Here is a 23376-nt window from a genome sequence, read left to right on the forward strand (position 1 = left end):
CACGCCCCCCCGCCGCCGGGGCTGCCCCGTTAACGGCTGCGGAAGCCCCGCATGAGGAGGGCCCGGAGCGGGTCCGCCCCGCAGCCACCGCCTTAACGGGGCCCCCTCCGGTACCGGCCCCAGCGCGCACACGCGGTGCTGGAGGGGGACCGGGACCTTCGCGCCCTCCCCGATGAACCCGGTTGTGTCCGGCGGTGACACCGGGAGCATCCGGACACGGGGTTCATTCAGCAGCTTCTGCTCCACAGCGGATCCGGTTCGGCTCCCGCAGGACGGGCACAACTGGGGTGAGGGTGCGGCTGAGGCCGGAGACCGCTCCACAACCGGGGCCTGTGTCTGTGTGCAAACAACTTCAGGCACACAGTGCCATGTGCCTGTGTGTGTGTGGATGGATACAGACCTGTGTGCATGTATGTGTATAGATGCGTGTCTGTGTGTGTGTGTGTGTGTGTGTGTGTAAAAATCAAAACCATGCCCAAAGCAGCAGTTACAAAGCCTTTTTACTTGCATCCTCTCAGCCAGAACAATTCACTGTTAAATGCGGCGGGCTCGGGCAGGAAATGAAGATACCACCACTCCGGTTTCAAATGTCACATTTAATGTTTTCACCACTGTACTTCAAATCTACACTTTACAAAGTGACCAGCAAGTGTGCCACATTAACTGACCAACCTCTGAGATTTTACCTGTCACACCAGTGTCGCCCTGGGCTCTGGAATTACACACGGTTCTCATTCAAGTGAACTGAAATGCTTCAGTTGGTTTTATTCTCAGGAGCCTCGTACAGAAACAAAGACATCGCCCCATCTTTGTTCCGTTATCCCACCTTATTCCTCTCTTTCACAGCAAATAATTACTTCATTGAAGTTAAAACTTCCAAACATAACTTACTGACAGTCTCCAGTTGCAGCTCAGATCACTCGTGTTGAAAATACTCTGCTAAATACAGATAACTTACAATAACTTTAACAGTTAATTGTCCGTAACAAACACACGCGTTCCCTCCAGACCGCTGCTCCCAGGCTCAGACCACCCTTGCGGATCCCTTGGTACGGGTGAAAAACAGGCGCGGGTTTTTCCTGTCTCGGTTTAAATACAAAAGTTGGGACATTCAAGTTTCGAGTCTCCACGCTGAACTTAAAAAAACAAAACTCATGTGGAGGTAAACAAAGCAAGTTGTACACTCCAGGAGGTAGAGGCCTTCAGTTGTGTTCACATATATACATATGCACAGAATTCAGTGTTCCAACAGAAAAACAATGAGCCAAACGGTAACCAAAGTCAGGTCCTACGGTGACATCTCAAGACTTGCACAGCTCTGCCTAAAGCCACGAACACCAAGTCACAGAATTCCCCATGGGCTTTTTTTTTTTTTTCCATTTTTTTCCTTTTTTTTTTTTCCTTTTTTTTTTTTTTTTTCCTCAACTCTCCAGTGCAGGAAAAGGTTCTCACAAAGTTTCACAGACCTAAAATGTGCAAGCTAGTTCCTCTCTATACAGCAACGATGCCGGGGAGCGCCCAAATCAGCCCATCAATGGCATTATTTACACACAGAGATGCATGCTGGGGGGTTTCATGTAAGAAAGAGCAGAAAACCTTCTAATAAAAATAGATTAAATATATATATATATTTATACTGGGTGAGGAAACAGAAGTTTAGTCTCTCCTAGTCACAAACTCATTCTCTCTACTCACAACATCTGGTTTTAGAACAGCACACATCACCATCACAGCTCTAGTGAGAAGCTATTTATAGGGCTCGGTCGGGGACGTGCCATCGCCCGACGTGACTTCATGATTGGTCGCAGTCAAGTTTTCTGTATTCCTTAGTTTTAGAAAACCCAAAATCCTCAGGAATGGCTCAATATCAAAAGGTGTTTGTACAGACTCACTGCAATAGAAAACAGAAAGGAAAACAAAAGACAAACCCTCCCCAAATTTGGTTCGATTCCGTTTGTTCCGAGCTGAGCCACCGCAGCTGCACCACAATTCATCAAACACGTGCAGCTCTGGGGGAAATATTCTCTTCTAAAAGCACAACCACTTTACAAGATTAAAAGTCTAGTACGGCTCTAAATATCATTCATATTGTACAAGTAGTGGTTGTTAATTTAAAACTTCATTAGTAAAATTACAGTACAAGCATGATTAACCTCCAGAATTGCAAATCCCAGGCTCCAGTGGAAAGCTACATTACATCTTCAGTAGTTTATTCTCTTCCACTTCACTCCCAGACCAATGGAGATGGCGGCATCTCGGATGGCTGAGCAACCGTGGAACTGCAACGCAGCGACACAGACAGTCAGTGCTCACTTGCCAGAGCTCAAGGACACCACAGTTAATGCTGCAGCCCCAAACCCAACCCAAACACCCCAGAGCCACCGGTAACAACCGGTCCTGCACCACATCTACTGACGGGCTTGGGGGTTCTCCACCCATCGGGCCTGCCCCTTACTGGTTTTACAGTGCAGTTCTGCAATCACCCCCCCCAGTTCTCACTTTCAGCCTGAATTCTGTGCTTTACACAAAAATATTACCTGAAACCTTGGCACATTTCACTTAAATTCTAGAAGAATTCATCGAGATATCCTAAAACGTAATCACACAAAGGTGGTTTTTCCCCCAAAAAAGTTATCTCTGGGCCTTTCCTTACTCTTAGAAACTTAAAACATACAGCATATGGGATGTGTGAATTCTGTACTACTAATAAATGTGAATTAATATCAGATGTGAGTACATACAGTTACCTAATAAAGCTCTTAAAAGCAGCAGACTGAGGGTTGATGCAGAGAGGCACTCTGTTTCCTTTCTGCTGTTCCAGAATGAACTGATGAATTATTTCTGTACGTAGGGGAAGAGCACAAAACACCACAGAATTAACACTTTGCTCCAGTGAAATGCAGTGTAGGCTGGAGGGAAACGCAGCTTCCTCCACTGCAAGTACACTTCCAGAGGGAGCAGGGAGTTCCAGCTTCCCGGCATCGAATCCAATGCCAGACCTCACCACACAGATTCACACAGAACTCTTCTGTGCACACTGGAATGAAGTTATATACGAAATAAAACCCCAGTCAGTACTCTAACACTGAACTGGTGATAACCACTTATGGGATAAATCCCAGTTTTAGGGTGTAACTAAAAGCAGGTTTGGCAAGGGGCTGCTCCTCCATGTGATGGGTGCCAGGACTGAGCTCCATGCGATGGAACTGGTTGTCAGGAACTGCTGAGGGAACACATTTCTTGTCCCTCTCTTCCTCTGGAGTCATTCGAGCTGCCACCAGAGCCCAAATCCCTACCGCTGCTTCTCGGATCGCATTGCTCTTGTTAAAGCTCTGCTTTCCTCACTGGATCTGGTTTCAGAAGCCCCAAAGCCTGGTTTATGGCCTCTTTGCTGGGATGGAATCAGACTTCAAGTCTCCAGTGCCACAGAGCAACTGCTGGCATTTAGTGACCATCTGTGGCAGCAGGTTCCTCTTCCAGGGACCAGGACTGATCCTCCTCATTTCACCTGACTGGCAGCAGGCTGCACATCCTGCCCCTACAGGACTAGGGGATGGAGCAGGAGGATAAATGCAGATGCAAAGATAACTGCTACTCACCTTTCACCTGCCGAACAGAACTGAGGTTCTTCTCAAAAGTGTCATCAAACTTGGGGTTAGTGATGGGTTCAAAGTCACTCGTATAAACTCTTCCAGTGGATGTGGAGAAGCAACATTTACACATACAAGTGTGGTATCGCAACCGCCCTTCGTCGAGGTATGGGTGGGCTAAGGCATCCTTAGCAGATATCCTTTTGGACTGAAACATGGCATTTGCGGGAAACAGAAGAAACCAGTTAGAACGTTTGCAGAGGTGCTGGAGCAGCCTAAAGAACATTCACTCCTAAACTAATCCTGACTTGGTTTATAACCCTCTATCATGTTAAAGGATTGGCTCGTTAGGAAACGTTCTGGATCTCCAAACCCTGCCACTAGAGGGGAGGCTCTGCTTAGAAACCAGCAGCAGCAGCACGGGGCTGACTCTGACCCTCCTGCGCCAGAGCTGCTGACAAAGATGAGGCTGATGGGGTTTTCAGAAATGTGCTTTTCAACAGTTCCTTCCCCAAATAACCTTCACATTGTGACTCTATAAATCAAAACGAGCCCAAAGAATTTAATGTTGGCAATATTTGTGGGTCTGCAAAACACTGCAGTGTGTCCAAAGTGAAACACAAATGTGAGCATCACCGGTAACAGTTCAGGATACGGCATCTGGAGCTCTCAAAGCCACTTTGCACATCGAGTTTCTGAAGACAAGCAGTGAAGGAAGTGCAAGGGAGAGGGGGCAGAGCAGGGGCTGGAATTACAAAAGCTGCTTCCACATTACCAAGGGGTTTTGTGCATAAACTGAGCAAAGCATCAGTCAAAGGAGAGCACTCGAGGACTGGGGCAGAGCTGCTGCTGAGAGCCTGTAACCAAATCCGTTGTTATAGAAGGTTACAGAGCAAAAGCAGTGGCAAAGCTGGAAGGAAAACCCACGTGTCCCAATTCCCAGGGTATGTTTGAGAATCAGCGCTGCTAAAGGATCATCCTGAGCCCTTAGAACACAAACCCACAGGTATTTAAATGTGACGTGGGAACACCGACTCACAGCATTGTAAGAAAGGAAACCGCTGAGGTCTGTTGACGTGGAAGTTATGATTTAACATCTGGTTTGTGCAGTAAAACAATCTAAAGGTTTAAAATAACGCAAGGGGCAGCCTTCTGAGTGCTCCATCAGGCACAGGCTTCCCCTGTGCAGCATGGCCAACGTCTGATTTCATTTGAAATGCAGGGGGGGTCTGCAGGAATGCAATAATCATTGATTCCGGTACCAGTTTTGTACCATGAGCCCGAGAGATGAAACCCACAGCCCACAGCAGCTCATGTTCATCAGCAAAACAGATGCTGGGTGGAAAGCGAGATCCTGTTATGTGACTGTGCGGATGCAGAAGGAATCTTGTGTGTGTTGCAAGACCACGAACACCCACGTGTCTCTAATTAGAACAGCAGCAAAGGATCTGATGTTCTGCTACCTACACCTCGCTGGGAAAAGCAAGCGTGAGTCACCAACACCCTCATCTTTCACACCCTGTCGCAGCTTCCTTCAGAAGACCAATAGGTTTTCAATGCAAACCCCCATTCCAGTGGGGAATTAACTGACCCATTCCAGGATGATACTTTTTTATGTCTTTTACAGACCAAAAGCACCAGAAAATGCACGTGGAAGAAGCCAGTTAAAGCAGTTCTTCACTTAAAATACTCATTTAAGTAGCAGGCAATAAAAAGTGTTGAAACAAACAGTATTAGAAGTAATTTTAAATCATACTTACTGGATCAAAGACCAACATTCTGCAAAGGAGATGAACTGCTTCGTGTGTAGCTTGACTGGAGAGTGTATATAGGACAGGAAGAGATGGCTGTAGGGGAAATGGGAGACAGAAAATACAAAGAGTTGTCCTGTCAGATCTATCAGCAGCAGAACGCTGTTACCACCCGTGCTATTTTACAGTTACCAAGGACAAACTTGCTGTTGAAAAGGACACTCGCTGCCTAACGCTTCCCAAAGAGACAAAAACCACTATTACAGAACTCAGCAATTCTACTATGGATCCAATTGATTTCTTTTTGCCTTCGTTCAGATGCAATGCCTGAACAAACCTGTATTTCGCTCAGGGGTTCATTAACCCCATCCTTTCCAGTATTCCACGTTCCTGCTCTTGGCCACTGCCAAATTAGGGATTGCTTTGCTTTTCCTTAGCCCCGCAATCCATATCTGACAGTGACATCCAGCACAATTACAGTGACCCTCAGGCATCAGCATCCTGCATAAACAGGGCAGGAGCAAGGCTGGAGGGGCCGGGGGAGCAGGAGGGGGTTCACTGGCCTCCCCCTGGTTTATGAACCATGTGGTTCACCCAGGCTGGAACAGGCCAGAAGCTGGGGGCAGCAGCAGCGTGGCTCCTGCTCTGGTCACAAACACAGCTCTGCAGGTCATTGCCCGCCTGTGTTTCCTTGATTTGCTCACACTCAGGGCAGCCTGAAGAGCTGAGAGCTTCCAGTGCTAGCTGAGGGTGAAAAGGCCTTGTGGTTTCATCCATACACTGGGGCATGGACAGGGCAGCACTCCTTACTTACAGAAGCTCTTGCACTCAACACAAACGAAGGATGCACTTTTGCTACTCTGAATGCCCCTTGTCTGCCATTCCAAGAGCACGCGGTTGTGCAGAGCTTTTGGAACAGCCTGTTCTTGACAAACTGCAGCCAGGTCCAAAGCCAGAGATCAGAAACAGCCCTGACAGGAGCTCGAGCAAGGGCAGAAGGAACTGGTGAAAACTGAATTGCTCTAAGATCGGATTGTCATGGAATCAACGGTTGGGTCTGGTAGCAAGTCGGGTGCATCCCAGGGGATCTCTCTCTTCCATAGAGAATCCAAGGACCACATCAGGAAGGGAATGAACTCCAACACATTCTACTTTTAGAAGTGGGTCAGCCCCTGACTGCCAGGGAACTCCAAACCACTCCTTACAGCACATGGGCTCGTGGGAGGAGACGCTCCTCCTCCTGCTCCAGTCGCTAGCGGTCCACTCACACGGAGTTTGAAGTGAATGCTTTAAATCCAAAAGTGACAGAGAAGCCTGCTCAGTTTGTGAACCTCCCTGCTGGCAGCGCACACGGGGCGTGGGGCTGCGCCCAGGAACGTCAGGCATTCATCTATTTTTACACGAAGCAGCAAAATGCTTCACCCTCCAACTCCCACTGGGCTCACCTACATCGCGTAAAAATAGCTTGTGCGGCAGAGGGATCGCCAGTTCCAGCTTGGTTTTCTCTCCCTATTAATCTAATAAAGAAGCTGGTAACATTTAGCTATTTATAACCACCAAAGCCTCCATTTCAAAAGATGAAAAGCCATGAATTTGCATTCAGACATGAAGAGTGCTTGGGGCTGAAACCAGAGAAACGCCATTCAAGAGATCACTTCCCCCGATTTCCGAGCTGCAAACGAGCTCCAGAGACTGCTCAGCTCCTGTGGCATTCCATGGAAAATGAACGGTGTTTTCCTCAGCAAACACAGAACTAATGCTTATAGTTTATTTCCTATGACTTGGTGCCTATGGAGCATTAAATCTCTATTGGAAATGTTTTAATCCATTTCACCTCACTTGCTTTTTAGTATTCCCATCATTTGGTGGGTCAAGAGACAAAGGATTTCAGAGGCTTGTGCAAGAACAGCCTTAGCATGGGGATGAGAAACTCAGAAGACACTCAGGTACCCACTTCAGTTCTCGATAGAACATCCTGGTGTAACAAATGGAACGAAGCTAACAAATACCAGAGTTCCTGCTTACTACCACAAAGAGTACAACTGCTGCACTTTGGAAATGTCAAGCTATCTTCCCATTATCAGAATTTAAATCCATATATTCTATAAAGCACGTGGATCTGGTTTATGCTGCTGCATATCTGTATATATAGGTACAGTGGATGTATCTCTCCCAGTTTCCACCACTATAAAACTTCTTTTCTTCTAAACACCTCAAGCCTCATAAGTGCAGCACCCCAGCACATTACAGAGCAGAGCTTCAGTTACAACTCCTCTAGCAAGTGATAGCAAAAAAATACACTTGATTTGTTTTAAAATTGCTAGAGAAAGACTTCAGGAAACCCTCCTATTATTAATGTTAGCAGAAAAAAACCTGTCATAAAATGGAATAGAGACAACTTGATGTAGTGAATCCAAAGTGCCAAGGCAGCAGAACTCCCACAAGTTAATAATAGAGCAGAATATACATTCAGTGCTCATCTCTATGGTAACTACTATTGTGGTGAGTAGACATCTGAGAACTTACTTCAGCATAAAGAGACAAACTTAACTGCGGGAAAGATCCGATGTCTTCCCATGGACAGGTTATTAATTTGGTTAATTTTTACTATCTAACAGTCATAAAAATGACCAGACTGGATGGACACACTGCTTTATTACTGCCCTATGATTCCATGCACTCCTGCACAAACATTTCTCCGTATCTATTAATGGTACATTAACTCCTGCCACTGCCACACCACAGCCACCTCTGGTGAACTGAACCTCGTTTACAGGCAGAGACAGCCCTGAGATTAAATACCCAAAGCATTTATGAACAAGAGAACTTGAGCAAGAGGTGGCACAGTGAGATGATGTCCCAACAGTGCCCTGCACAGAGGGGATCCACACTGATGGGGGCTGATGGAAGGACTGCCTTGACCAAGGTGAAGGTCAGGCACCCCCAGCTATACCTGTTTATGAGGACCCCTGAGTATGTGTGCCTTGGCGCCTTCACAAGCCGTCCTCATCGCTTCCAGTGACGGCGTTCCCAGCAGGTCTGTGATCAAATCCAGCTGCAGGTACAGAACACACACATCTGGGACCTCAGGCATACATTATACACATCACCATGATGGCAGGTTCTTCAGTTACCTTGAGTTACATTTAAGGCATGAAAAATGGGCACAAGAAAAAACACCAGAAAGGATTTTCTCAACGAGTTCCTGGAAGTTCCTGTTTCACCTCCCAAGGTAGAAATTCTCCTGGCTCAGCCCCTGCATTTCCCATGTGCTCAGGAAGAGTTTCACCGAGAGGCCTGACTTCACGTCTCCGGGTGCACGTCAGCAGCCATCAAACGTGGGGGTTATAAAGCATTAAAAAACAGATTTTGAATTTCCAGTGTTAGAAAATTATTACAAACCACTCATTCTGCATTCGACTGGCCTCTGCTGGGCACACGCCATGGGCCTGGGAGATGAAGTTACTAGTTTGGGTCAGAAGGAATCTCTGCATCTCCAGTTATATCTGGACAGAAAACTTGCTACTTTCTCATAAGAGCTGTTACAGAAAGCTTGATCCTGGTTCTATCACCTCTACCTTATCTCACTGAAATGCTACAGCAGCTTTGGGACTGCAGCAGATTACAGGGGATTACAAAAAATTACACATTTCAGGAGCTAATGTGAATAACCACTGCTTTCAGCACTGCCTGAAGCCATCACTTCAGATTTCAGAGCAGCTTGGGGTTTCTCCTGTGTGCAAACCAAGCAACACAAAAGCAAGTTGGAGGTTCAAAGGGCACCAGTGTATCTGATTTCATGAAATGATGCAGTAGAACAACGTTAAAGGGGAATGTGCTTATACCTGCTGGATGGGACTCTGTGCCTGAAACAAGATTCTTCGCCCAAGTAACTCTGCAAAGATGCAGCCTACAGACCAGATGTCAATAGCATTGCTGTAGTGGCGGCTGCCCATCAGGATCTCTGGAGCTCGGTAATACTGGGTGACAACTTCCTGAGTCATGTGTCGAGATTCATCTAACTCTTCCACCCTGGCCAATCCAAAATCACAAATCTAAATTGAGAAGGTAAATAAGAAAATTGAAATAACCAAAACATTTAATGCACTTCAAGTAGGCAACCTTCTGGTAGCGCAGCAGGGAATTCCAAACCAGCATTTAAATAAACCAGTTATCTGCTGCAGCTGCGCAAGCAAAGGGAAAGGGGAATGGCAGGAATTACACTACTTTATGCCACATCCACTTAAGCTTTCTACAATTTAAGTTACAGCACGTTTTAGCTGGCATTACAGTATTTATTATCTCGGAGATGAAAAACCTCTGCACTAACATAAACACCCAGACCTTGCCAACCTCTGGGTACAGAGAATTTCATCCCAAACCAGATTTCATTTGCTCATGAGATGCTTCAAATGTTACAGAAAGCTTCAGCCTCTGCTCACTTGGGCTTTGAGAGCTTTTAAGACTTGAACCAGCAGCCTTAAGGGAACAGACCCAAGCTATCACAATCAGATGCTGAGCAAAGCACTGCAAACAAAACTGACTATTTTATATACATTCGGCATTCATTTATAGCTTCTAAAGAATCTGGGGGATTTTTGTCTTTAAAATGACTTTCAGTGTTCACATTAAATGCTTTTGCTTAAAAATTCACATGGGGTTTCTACTGAGCATATGGACATTTTCAATGAAGTTAAGTAGCACCTTCAGAACACAGTTGCTGTTCACGAGTAGGTTCCCTGGTTTAATGTCTCGATGTAGAATGCCAGCAGAATGGAGATATTTCAGACCTGAAAGAGCACAGGAAATGAAAATAAATACTTTTTTTCCTTTCAAACGAAGCAGCAGCCTCTTGCTGCTCTGTAAGTTACCCATGGCTATGACAGGAGGCAGCAGTGCTGCAATGTTCTTGTAACTGTTGTAATTAATGCTTGCTACTCATTCATAATGTGAAATAAAAAGAACAAGAAACTTGTTCAAGATGAGGATGTCTTGAGAATTAACATTAAGAAACAGGAAAACCCCCACCCCAAACTACGTCATTTTCATTGAATTGAAAAGAAGAAAAGTTACCTCTTAAAATCTGGTAAAGAAAAACTTTGACATGATCCGAGCTGAGTGGCTGAGGAGAGACGATAATCTTATGGAGGTCACTCTGCATCAACTCAGTGACAACGTATCTTCAATTCATTAGTTAAGGCAAAAGCAGGAAGTTCAGCACATAATCCACTGAACCATTCACTCCTACCTCCCAGGGATCTGAGCTCTCTCAGGCCAGAGCTATCGAGTGAACAAGAATAAAGCTTCCTCAGAGGTCAACTCTCAGACTCTTACAAGAATGAAAACGAAAAACGGGTTGGGAAAGCAGAGCTTACTCAGTGAAGCAGCATTTGCATTGAGGTGGTTGCTACAGCGTCATTCCAAAGGCAAATTACAACTCAAAACATTAACTAATAGAATCAATGACATCTTGGATCCTTTAGGGTTTTTTCCTTCAGATCAGTAAGCCATAAATTACAAACAACTGAAGCAGCATCTTCACAGTGGACATCCATCAACATGGCTTAACCTTCCTCAAGCATGATATCCACCACATGCATACAAACCCCAGTGATAAACCCTCTTCTGAGTTATAACAGGAAACTAAAAAACCCCAAACTTCTACCTGGAGGAAAAGCTAAGCCCCATAACCCACTGTTTGATGTACTCATGGATGTGCAGAGCACAGCGATGGTCACAACTACTGGCAGGGACACAGAGTTGTACATGCTGTGGCTGATGCTAAGGTGAGGGTTAAGCAGGGCACTGGAGTCACACCAAGCTCTGCCACGTTCAAACAGACCAAATGCAGCAGGGAGGTGGTGCACGCTGCCAAGGTTATGGGAAAGAGCAAGGAGGGAGTGAGAAATAAACCTGCATCTCCAGAGCCCCAGCCTGCTGTCTCCCCTGGTGCTCCAGGTTCATTCTCAGTTCAAGGAGCTGGGTTTGCTTTGACTTTACATCTCCCCATTATCCTGCAGGAGCCTATCAGTTGGTTCAGTGCTCTTTATAACCCCTACACATCAAGCCTGAAATGCAACAGCAAACCCTGACTTCAGTCGAGATCCTTATCTTGTATAACAGGTGAGTCAGCTTCAGCTCAAACTTGAACCAGTTCTCACCTTTATCACCAATTGACAACCTAGAGAAAACTCCCATTTTCCTGCATCTCTACCTAAGCAAGGTTCTACTTCCATCTGTTGCTCTGCAAACCCTCTCTGGCCAAATCCCCATCAGCCAAAGTGCTCACCTGCCCCCAGCACACCACACAGAACTTCATTTTGGAAGTTAAATATTGCCAACTTTTTGACCAAACCCAAAGCAAATTAACACTGCAGTCATGAAGAATTCATGAGACAAAAGCCAACCCCGCAGCACCGTAATTTCGAGTCCTCTCATTTTTCTCTTCCTCGTGCAAAGGCCCTCTTAAATATTTATACCAGCCTTTACGTTCTGGATTTTACCTTGTGGCTGCAACAGATCTTTGTGTTTCACTGTTAATGTCAAATATTAAAAGTAATCCCGAGGCATTACTCTGCACTTTATTCTGATCAGATTTTTGCTGCGCTGTGCCACAAATCCCCCTAAATCTCAATCCCGACATAACGTCTCCCAGATGTCTCAACTAGTTGCCATGCCAACTAAAGCAGCTTAAATTAAATGAGGGCCTGAAATGGCACCTGCACCACTCCAGGTCTGCTGCGCATTAAATAAAGCTCTCTTGACAGGGGCTCCGAGGTGCCATTAACTTGAGCAGCAGCTATCTGATTGTTGTCTCCAGATAATTTAATGAGGGTCTCGAAACAAGCGCAGCAGCAGCACTTGCTTCACGTTCCTGCCTGTTACAAACACGGCAGCTCCTCAAACAGCCCGTACCGAGCAGGTCAATGACTTTGCTCCGGCCAGGATGAATGTTGAGCAAAACCAAACCCCCCTGGGATTTCAAGCATTCAAACAGGTATCTGCAGTTTTCTTTCTCAAGCAGAGCCATAAAACGTGCTGGCACTGAGGTGGTCACTGGAGCTGGAACACGCAGCTAAGCTGAGCGCTGCGACCAGAGAGAAATTGCTCCTGACAGCAGTAATTAGGTAAGTAGCTGTATAAAATTAGAACTACAAATGTTCCAATTTGCTTTGCAATAGTTACCAAGGCAAATGCTGGGCACAAAAGAACTTCCCTTGCTCTGCTCACTGCTGAGCTGGGAAATCTTGCACAGTGGCACACGTGTGTGAAAAAGGAATGGAGAACCCTCTGTGATGGGTGTCCCTGTACCACTTGGGTCCTGCTTCGCGGGCCCTCTGCACACCACAGAACTCATCTCTGTTTTTCTGGGAAGAGGCTGGTGTCCCGTGAACAAGTCCTGGGGCTGGTGGAATGGCTGGATGCTAACGGTGAGGAGGTGTTCTCATGCATGACCCTGCAGGAAACAGGCTTTTTAAAAGCAAAACAAACCTCATATTTCAGTATTTCTATGAAACAAAGGTGTTTCTCTTATTCTAGTGTACTTTAGTTATACGTGGGGTTACGTTAGGATCACACCAAGCTAAATTTGTGATGCCACCTCTAACTCTCTGCAGACTTCATAGCTTCCTAGTAGAACTATTTCTATGATATCCTTATTTTATATCAATACTGAAAACATGAGAGAAAAAGGACCCGGTGCAACAATTATTAAACAATTAATCAACCTAATGCCTGTCTAAATTATTCCTTACGTTATGTTTATCTGATGTTTAAAATTTGCTGACTGCTCTGTTATAGGCAAAACTACTGATATATTTGCCACCAAGTCACCTCTACTTGTGCTATGCACAAATGGCAATCTATGGCACGTCTCCCAGAGCACAGACAAGCACTGGCAGAAGCTTTTGGAGGGACTTCCAATGCATGGTGGGGAAAACATTCACAGTTCCAGCATTATCCAACCAGCTTCTGCAGAAACTGGACTCAAAGCACCACAACGTTACTGCTGAGTAAAGCAGAACTTTAACCCAAGGCAAAGGAGCCTCGTGTTGCAGGGAACAGCTACTCTGGCACAGTTCATCCGAGCAGACACCAAGGATGCTCGCTCAGACTGTCTGACAATGGCAGCACACACTTGCATTACCTGCACAAAGTACATCAAGCCACCCTGCTCTCATGAGAATCTAGTGAGAATCTAAGTCACAACCCTGCCCGACCCAGCACTACAAACTGTTGTGTTACCAGCTGCAAATCAGCAACCTGCAGCTTTCCACAGAGGGCACTAATCCTCTTAATCCTTGAGGTCCCTGTTTGTGTGCTGGCCCAGAGGAACCCGCTGCGATGACATTTCAGATGAGCACTTAAACAAGGGAACTCTTTCTAAGGGTACTGTGACAGGACAGGAAGCCTGACCCTACCCTCCTTGGTGCCCCAACAGTGTGGGCATTGTCCCTTTTACAGGCTGCTGGAACCAAATCTTACCTTGTCCCTGTCTACCCTCCTGCAGCCTACATATATGAGGGATTTACTCCGTAATCTGTCAGAAAACAGTTCTTTCACCTCTTAATAAGATCAGTGGGAAGGAATTACTGCACACCTTTGCTTCTACAGGTATTTAAATCTTTCCAAGTCGGTATAATGAGGCTGACAAAAGTGATTTCTTCCTGGCTGCTTCTAACAGTCACTTTCATGGGAAGAGTTTTCAAAAAGTTACTATAGAAACTTAGGAGAGTTCTTAAAAGAAAATGTCTGCGTATCCAGGTGCAGAATTCAGCATTAACATCAACTGCGGGAGATTCTGTAATGGGAAAAGAGAGAGCTATAAACCAGAGAATCACAGAATCATCGAGGCTGGAAAAGACTTTTTAGATCAGAGTGCAACTGTAAACCTATCACTGAAAACCAGGCAGAATTAACAGATAAGGCAGCTGCAATGAAATACTTCTTAGATGCTCTAGCAAAATCGGTGAGTCACTCTTGACCTCTAGAAGTGATGTGCTTTGAAGCTAGGCCAGTCCACCCAGGGAAGCAGGCACACAACAGAACCAGACATCATCCAACCCAGTGTATGCTTCTCTTCCACCAAGGTAAACTGATGATGATTACTGGGATAAGCCTTGAACTTCACCTTAATAATGAACTTAATGATGAATATAAAAGCCTAAAGTTCACCAACAATCTCTTTTTCAACAACACCCAGAATAATATATGCTCCATTATCTACTCCTTTTTGCACTAGGTGATATTGGCAAAATATCAATACCTGTATAATACGCTGAGTGCTCACAAAGATTTTCAATCTAAAATGTCATTATACATTCAAATTATATCCCAATCTAAGCGTTTGCAAAGAATTTTCACTCTAAAACAGAAATCTCACTGGATTTTAATTCCTTTATTCTAATGAACTTAAGGGTCCTAAGTGCATTTACTGCAATTATTTCAGAAGAAAGGAGAGAGAAGGCTACACAAAGCAAATGGTCTCTGTCACCAATCTGAGAGTCAGGAAATTCAAACAACCTGAAAAATACATCTCTATAAAGCTCTAGTCAGAATGGCTTCAAATCAGTTAACCATGAAGGAAACTAAGCTTTTGGGTTTGTATTCAGAACTTGGCAGTAGCCGAGCTCATAAAAACGAGCTTATCCCATTTAAATATTCTTGATTGTACATTACACAGAAGGAGTAATCCTTAACCTAGATCTGATTTATAACTCATATGACTTGGTATAAAATGAGGCCATTGAACTAGTGTTAATAATCAAAATCCAGTTTTTGAGGACTACTTATATGCTGTTCATAGGCAAGGAAATTCAAAGCAGAATTTAAGAGCTTCATCTCACATTCATACAAAAAAGCTGTGGTTGAGCAATATTTTCAACCAAAGAATGTGGTGATCAATCACGCTGTACTTCAGTTAAACTCCCCAAGTTCAAAATGCACCTACTTTCTTCTCCAATCCACTCAAGATATTATAAATAAATCAAACCATATTTCACAAAGATCAGCTTAGCTAAAAATAAAGAATGACAATTTCCTCCCCATTAAATGTCTTCTGCAGTGGGTCACACAAAACAGCACAACATCAGTAGTCAAAACCAACCTGCCAAAGTCAGTTACTGGGTGCTGATGCACCCAAAGCTCCACTGGAGACTGACACCAACCTAACGGAGTTACCTGTAGGAGCCTGCGGACACCTGTGGGACAGTGCATTCCATTTTAATAAACCTAACTGTTACCATGCACTCAGGAAACAGCAAAAGCTCTCAGGTCCCAATTACAATTACATTAAACCCACATAATCTTAGAAAATAACCCCAAATCCTCCATCAGAACACTTTATGTGTACCCCTGTATATACATGCATACTTTTTCGGATGACCATTGACTGGCAGGTATCTCACTTCAGCTTATGGCAGCCATGTCATAATGCCCTGCCTCATTCACAGACATTCTGGTAACAATTTGGGGTTTGGGAAGTTTTTATTTGCACCATTTGGTTGTGAATTCTCACCTGGAGAGGCTGCGGCTGAAGCTGTGAAAGGAGCAGTGCCCACGACAACACATAACTGAACATGCTTCAAGTGAGTATGAGTCAAGTGTTCACGTCCAACAATTCAGCACTGAGGTTAACTTTCAGTGTTTGCTTGTGGGGTTCTCCACAGAAAGCACAGCAGTCTATTAGCTGCCCTCAGCTGCACGGCAGATCCCTGGACTGAAATGCTAATTTGGTAATGGAAATGTCAATGTGTTGGGATATTTGATTACCTGCTCTCTAAAATACCACTTTTACTGAGGTCTCCAAAGGATATTTTGTTACTAACAGCATGTTTTAAAAATATCTGAGCAGTTTATAAAGCTTTGCAAATAATCTTAACACTGTTTTGGGCAGGAGTCTGGTGAAGAGATTTTTTCCTACGCACATAAGAAATAAAATATAAACAAATAATCTCATTCAGTGCAAATGATGAAGTTAATTCAGATTTTATTAGCTAAAAAAGGTCTCAGAAACGGCTCTTAGCAGGTTGAAGTTTTAAAACAGCATAAAGAGGAGAGCAGGCAGTGACATTAATCCAGGCAGGCAACCTTTATTAGGATTCCTGGTGTGTGGCTAGTAAAGTCTCTGCAGAGAACAGAACTACCCCTATTTAAAATACCTTTTTGTTCTAAATCTCATGCTAGTTCTAGATGCTTTCTGCACCATATAAGCCTGTACTTAACTCACTGCAGTAAAGTTCTTGCAATTTAAAAACCAGAACAACCTGCTTTGAGCCACAGAACTTCTCTTCCAGCTGCAGTCAATAAGAACCCACCCTGAATTTTCAGTATTAAAAACTGCTGAAATTCCCAACTACAAACCCCAAAATAACCCCAAGTTTAAGAACAGGAATGAAAGAAAGCATGACACTCGCATGTCAAGTTATGTACTAAAATGCAGTCTGGTGATACAGTCACCCACGGACAGCGTGTACCTTTGCATCACTGACACGTTACGCAGCACGTTTATCGGCGTGAAATCTGTCTTCTTGAGCAAGGCAGAGGCTGAACGAGGAAAGCCACAACCCAGCCTCTCTGCAGAAACATCCTGGGGGAGCCGTGGTTTCAGAGCATGTGCCAGTAGCACTCTGAAAACACCAGGAAGTATCTTAAGGTACTAACAACCGAGGAGAAGTTAATGACTGTTTTGGGGGAATCACCATTAGCAGCAGCAGTATCTGTTGGTACGTACCACGGTGTCCTGCCTTTGCTGGCTCTGACATCTTCAAAGCTTCACGTTCAATCCTGCACCATTTCACCTCCAACTTTAGTATCAATTAAGAGCTCTTGACGGTGTAGATTCACTTCTTTAAATAAAACTGTTCAGGTACAGGCTCAGGGGGGTTGTAGCTCTATTTCATAGATTCCACCCACTAGTTGCAGTTCCTAAGCTAATGAAAATTACACCTACCTCAATTAAGATGCTCTATTTTATATTTAGGATACATTTCTTCAAAATAGTCAATGTGTGGAGGCTGGAGTATGTCGAGGGCAGAGAGTACCTAGGAAACACCACACAAGTCAAGACCCATCCCAGTCAAACAAAACCAAATCCTTTCAAAGAGACAGTCAGACTGTACCTTCCTTACAGAGCTTTATTCTATCCCACACAGACAGACCAATATTCTATGTGCCAGAGAGGTGAATTTAATAGCCCAGCAAGTCAGATGTTCTGTACTTGCAGGGTATCTCTCCCTCTTTTTTTTAATTCAAGGAACTTTTCCCAGCTGTCCCAGTACTACCTTAAAGCATTCATTTGTCTACCCAATACAAACCGGTTTACTTCAAAGTATACACAACTATAAAATATTTGAAAGAAGTAATTCTAGCAAAAAAATGCAAAAGCAAAAGACATCACACTTTGTGCCTTTCATCTTACTTAAGAGTCCTGCTTCCACATGGGAATTACAGAACCAAAATTGTTCACGTTCTGAATGAGAAGCTCAGCTCTTTGTGCAAAGCAGAAAGGTAGAAAAGCAGCAGCTCAGAATTTACATCCTCTCACAGGAAAAAATACTACCTTGGTGTTGTCTTTTAGATCCTGTCCTAGGAATACCTATGACATTCAAGTGAAGTACACACACGTCAGTGGTTATCAGGCTCAACCTCTGACTGCTTACAGAGATGCTTTTATTTGATTTTATATCCCTCAGTAAAACCCTCTCCAGAACGAAAACCCTGGTGAGGAGCAGTTTAAGGTACCAGTTCAAGAGAAATCTTGTCCCAGCATCCAAGGACTGGTGACAGTGGTGGTGGTGGGACTCTGCAGCCTGGTACAAGCTGGCAAGGCAGTCCAGCTCTTTTGCACCCACTGACACCAGCACTGAACCCAGTGCTAAACCACAAATACAATCTTTCTTGGAACACAATACCCTCAAGATAAAACAAGGTAAAATTTAAAACAGGAGAAATAACAGATCTGTGCCTCCTGACCCCATTCTGCTGGGAGAAGATAGCACTCCCAACACACTCATTAATGCTCATCAATGGGGGGGTTACCACATCCATAGCTGCACTCTTCCCACTCCGCTAGAATGAAGAGAGCGGATAGAAAAGCCGGGGAGAGGAAGATGGAGCAAGAAATAGCTTGGAAACGAAAGCGTCTCCAGCTGGCACAGCTTTGTGCAGACTGACATTTATCTAAAGCCTAAAATAAGATTAGGTAGAAGTGTCTTGTCTATTTGCAAACATTTTGGAAGGGTAATTATGAATATCCCTACACTCTTCATAATTCCATTTTTGATAGTGTTTGCAGTGATAACACCTGAGTTCCAAGAAGTCTGATAACCATAAAATTAGAGAGCTTTTAAAGCATTTTACATGTCCTATAACTTAAGAGACTTCTGTTACAGATGGCTCCATTCTACAATCAGGCTTTATCAAAGACTTCAGAATTACTTTGATTTTACTTACATTGTCATGCTTAAAAAAACACAACATCTTCAACTCCCGGAAGACCCTTTTACAGGAGACCAAATTTTGGAAGACGTTGGGCATCTTTTTGAGTGCAACTCTCTTTCCATCGCGTGGATCTGTTACTGACCTAAAGAACAGAAGATTCAGAACATCACACACTGCTGTCAGACAATTCTTCCAAATCAGAAAAGACTATTTTAGAGTTCTTATCATTCTCAGTTGGACGGTGAGTCAAAACAATGCGAAGACACTTCTAGGGACAAAAGCAAAGAGCAAAGGGCATTATGCACACCCTGCAGAGCCCGTGTTGAACGCAGTGTGATCCTTCTTCATTAGGAGCACGTACACACAAACCCAGTCAAGTCTGCTGGCTGTGAAGTGGCTGGCGATGTCCATCAGTGCACAGACTGCCTGCCACTGGCGTACGCTGCAGCTCCAAGTCAGATTAACACCTTGAGCCAAGGAGTGATCTCCTTCACCTCCCAAAACCACCTTATTAAGAGTAAACCATTTGCTCAGTTACAGAGATTTGATTTGTCAGACCTACTGCTGCCTTCTTCCTCTCCTAAGAGGGCAAAAACTGTACTAATCCCATCCTGACAGAACACTGGCAATGTATGACTATTACTTGATCTACCACTAAATCACTTCACATCTGGACAAGCAACAGCACACGGCAGCTAAGTTTCCTCAAATGTAATCCAGGCATGATACCTGTAGTTCTCTCACAGAGCTTATGGGCTACAAGTACAGTAGTTCAGAAACTATCAGGTGCTTTGCACATGGCAAGTATTTTAATTTAAAGCAATTAGATTCTGAAAATAGAATTTTATAATGAGAACCATAAAAGTAGAGCAAGGAGATTACGGTGCCTCAATTCCCAATCACAGTTTTTAGGGTGAGGCTTCTCAGACCTCACCACAGAGCAGGGTTTCTAGCTCTCCACTTGTCAGGAAGCCATTTTTTCCTGCATATTTTTATCGGGATGATCAAAATAACTTTCTTTGCAGTGCAGTGCCATAGCCAGGTAAGAATCCACATCCAGCTATGTAGCCTGAGGACTACATCTGTCCTTAAAAAGCTGTTGGCTCTTCTATCGTGCAACTCCCCTGCAAATCACATGGAAGGTTCTTCTTCTGTCTGAACACAACCTGAACAGGTCTTCTAATTCACAACATGCTTCCTACTTTCTCCAGGAACTCTGCCTCTTGCCTTTAGCCTAAATTGGAAAAAATGGAATGAAAACTGGAAGCACTGCAGCAAATCCCCTGCTAGTGCAACTCGGCACTCACCATGGGCCAGGCTGAAGCATCCTCCCTCACCCTACAGGAACTCCGTTCAGAGACGAGGGTCACCTCAATGCATATGCCTGCAGAACAAGGTACTACTCCTCAGGAGCAGGCACGCTTCAGGCTGGCCCGTGGCTGGGGGATTACAGCAGGGACAGGTTCTGGATGGCACACAGCAGGGCCCGTACCAGGCGGTGCTCAGTCACAGGATTTGATCCCGGCGTGAGCTGAGCTCCCGTTGCTCACAAGGTCAAGCACCACTGATCGGCTAATTAGAGGTGTTCTCGCTTTGTGAGACAGCAGCTCTGGCCCCTGCCCAGCCTGGGAAAGGAAGCCACAAACCTCCAACCTGTAAAAGCAAGCCTAAAAACTGCCGCTTCCTGGGAATCACACGGCTATGTTCCCGCTACTAAAACAAGTTGTGACACTTTAGTCATTAAACCCTCAGCAGTTACACTGCAGATCCTACTGGATCACTTGTTTTCCCCTTTGGAATTGACACTATCACAGGTTAAGAGGCACACAACATCCCAGATTCAGCTTTGAGATTTTAGGTGGTTCTGACAGGAAAATTCCATCAACAGGTCGGATGTGCAGCACAATTCACAAACCTGCATGGAACATACAGGGAACTGAAAAAGCACAGGAACAGCATGCAGTAATCAGTAAGGCCAAGTTTCCACTCGGCGGTTTCATTTCTGATCCAGCCTGGCGAATCCTCTGTTCGGTACCCAAGGATTTGGACACCAGCTCTCCTCCCCACACCAAACATCTCAGAGGCTGCATGCTTCAGTAGCTGCAGCACAGCCTTGGGAATCTGCACTTGAAACATTTTGGAGCTATTTTTAATAACCACCTTTTAAGCATATTTTCGTTTAGAAACGTCCTGCCTATTTCCAGGTCTCGTAAGTATAAATATTACTGCAGTAACTGTCAAGGAAAACACTCTAATACCTGTTATTAGCTGCAACCACAACACACAGGGTTTCAAAGTTTGCAGGGTGTCTTGGTAATGTTTTGGGGTAAAGCTCACATTTCTTGTTATTATTCATGCCAGGCACAGCCCTGCCTGTAGCTGGTAACAATATAACCCTAATGACTGTGAGTGCAAGGGCACTAATTTCACACCAGGGTGAGTTTGCTCTCTCCTAACTCAGGGTGGCAGCTGCTGGGGCTCAGCACAAGCAGTGCCACAGAGCAGATTCAGCCCTTTACTGCTGAGAGGCTTCCTGGGTTGAGCATCCCAGGATCTGCAGCACAGGGGCTGTCCCATCCCTATGGGCTAGCGAGCAGCTCTGAGGGCAGCTTCCCATCCCCGCTGCAAACCGCCCTGTTCAAACGTCCACCTTCATGACTGTTACCTGTCAAACCTCACGTCAATTATTCAGGTACAGCATCCTTTTAATGCATGTACTGAGCAAACATCTGGGTTTTACAGTTACGTATCTGTTCACATAGTTCTAATAAAATTAAATTTAAAGTAAATACAGCACACATTTTCAACCTTAGTCTAAAAATCAAACTTTTAAAAGCTCTAACCTACACTCACGTATACTCTTAGGTAGTGCCATTATCTCCATATCGTTACCATTAGACTTCAAAAGGTGTCTTTTTTACTGACTTGTGGATTAAAATGCTCACTTCCAATTCTTCCTACAAGCTGTGCTACCAGCATCAATGGAGAGGATACAGGTCAAGACTGTGAAGGTAACATAAAATGTGAACCCAAGACACAAGTTCAGAGGAAGTCACCTGTGAAGTTGGAACAGACAAATGAAAACAGGAATGTCTGGAGTTCACTGTAAAAACACATCTAAAATAGGATTTTGGATGGATTTGAAACACTTGCTTTCATACCCAGGAATACTATGCTAAGTCAGAACCCAATCAGGCAACTGATACAGGCCAACACCAGTGCCCTGTTAATTCCATTAATTCCTACACTTCTCCCGTGGATGGAGCTGTCCCACAGCCTCAGTAGCGAGAGGGAAAGATTTGATAAAAGGGTTGGTCTTTAATCAACCACCACAGAACTCTGATTTATTCTGACAGCTACCACAGATTTATTGATGCTCGTTTTTACTCGTTGTGGGACCCATTTTAAAAAGAGCTAAATCAGAGCTGTCCAGGCTCATCTCAGCTGTGTAAGCAAGGCTGGTGTGTCAGCTCTCTGCGTTCTCAAATGCTTCCATGCATTAAGAACTGATTCAGGTGAACAGTCTTTTCCTAGCGCTCCTGCTGATGTCCCTGGTCAAGGAATGAGTTAAGTGAGGTTGCTGTGGCATTTAATATGCATTTAAGGCCAGTTCCTTTTTTCTTTTAAATAACTCACTTCTACAAACAAGTAATGATCACCTGCAGTATCCAGCTTGAAAGCAATTCCTCTGCTCTTCCCCCATAGCTGCAATGATTTCACACTGCTCCTCATCTCCTCGCCTGGGCTTGTGAGCTTTATGCCACTCACCAGCAATTTCATTTCAAGGGGCAGCACAAAACTAACAATCAAAGTTAAGAAGATCAGAAGTGTCAGGAGTGTATTCCAAGGAAGAGGGAAAAGAAAAAGAGAAAAAAAAGAAAGAAAGAAAAAAGCCTGTCTGTAAAAAATGGTACTTACAGCATCCAATAAAGATGCTGCAAATGTGGCTCTGTGTTTGTGTGCAGCTCCTACTTTGATACTAGTAAAATAATTATTTATAGCAATATGCTATCAGGTCACATATCCCCAAGAGAAACTAGAAAAGCACAAAAATCTCCTAGGAGCTAATTGAGAGAACAACTAGAAAGGCAGCTTTACTTACTGCTGTTCTCAGAAGAACACATTTCAATTCCCTCCTCTGCTTTGTTAGGCTATTACACCCTAGGTGAATCTAGCAGTGAAGTGAGCAGCAGGCAGGGAATCTGTCCATCACTCAGCCCGGAGTCAATAGGGAGCTCTTTTCAAGCTACTACTGAAGTCTGCAAAGGTTTCACTTATTAACCATCAACTGCAGATGGGATAAAGGGATAAGAAACCAGGATTTAAGCCAAAAATAACTTGGCAAAAATATATCTATAGGTATGGGGCAAAAAATAAGTTATATTTATTAACTTGGGGGGATATCAAGGAAGATACTTTAGCTTTAATTATGCTGCATGATAAATATTATATGATGGCAACACCAAGACTACTATGGCCAAAATATGAGAGAATGTTATTTCTCTGTTCTTGATTTGTGAATGGATTTGATATCGTGCTGCTATTTCGTACTGTTCATTTCCTACGTAACAGCACTTTGGGCAGTTTCACTGTTT

The 23376-nt window shown here is 44.3% G+C and overlaps 1 protein-coding gene across 3 annotated transcripts in view; it reads right to left on the bottom strand.

Annotated features, from left to right (window-relative positions):
• Positions 1–576: 576 nt before the first annotated feature.
• The window catches only part of NLK (nemo like kinase), a 43828-nt gene continuing 21028 nt past the window's right edge, over positions 577–23376 (bottom strand). For all 3 annotated transcript variants that reach the window (XM_062615650.1, XM_062615651.1, XM_062615649.1), the window contains 10 exons: positions 18794–18923; positions 17327–17382; positions 10415–10521; positions 10046–10131; positions 9187–9396; positions 8295–8396; positions 5351–5437; positions 3600–3798; positions 2748–2841; positions 577–2279 (listed from right to left, as the gene is read on the bottom strand). In XM_062615650.1, coding sequence (XP_062471634.1) covers positions 2225–2279; positions 2748–2841; positions 3600–3798; positions 5351–5437; positions 8295–8396; positions 9187–9396; positions 10046–10131; positions 10415–10521; positions 17327–17382; positions 18794–18923 — 1126 coding nt within the window. In that variant the 3' untranslated portion in view covers positions 577–2224. The remainder of the gene's footprint in view (positions 2280–2747; positions 2842–3599; positions 3799–5350; positions 5438–8294; positions 8397–9186; positions 9397–10045; positions 10132–10414; positions 10522–17326; positions 17383–18793; positions 18924–23376) is intronic.

This window comes from Pezoporus occidentalis, unplaced genomic scaffold (genome assembly GCF_034315485.1).
Source record: "Pezoporus occidentalis ecotype Australia unplaced genomic scaffold, CSIRO_AGI_Poc_V1 ctg183, whole genome shotgun sequence".
Taxonomy (NCBI): domain Eukaryota; kingdom Metazoa; phylum Chordata; class Aves; order Psittaciformes; family Psittacidae; genus Pezoporus; species Pezoporus occidentalis.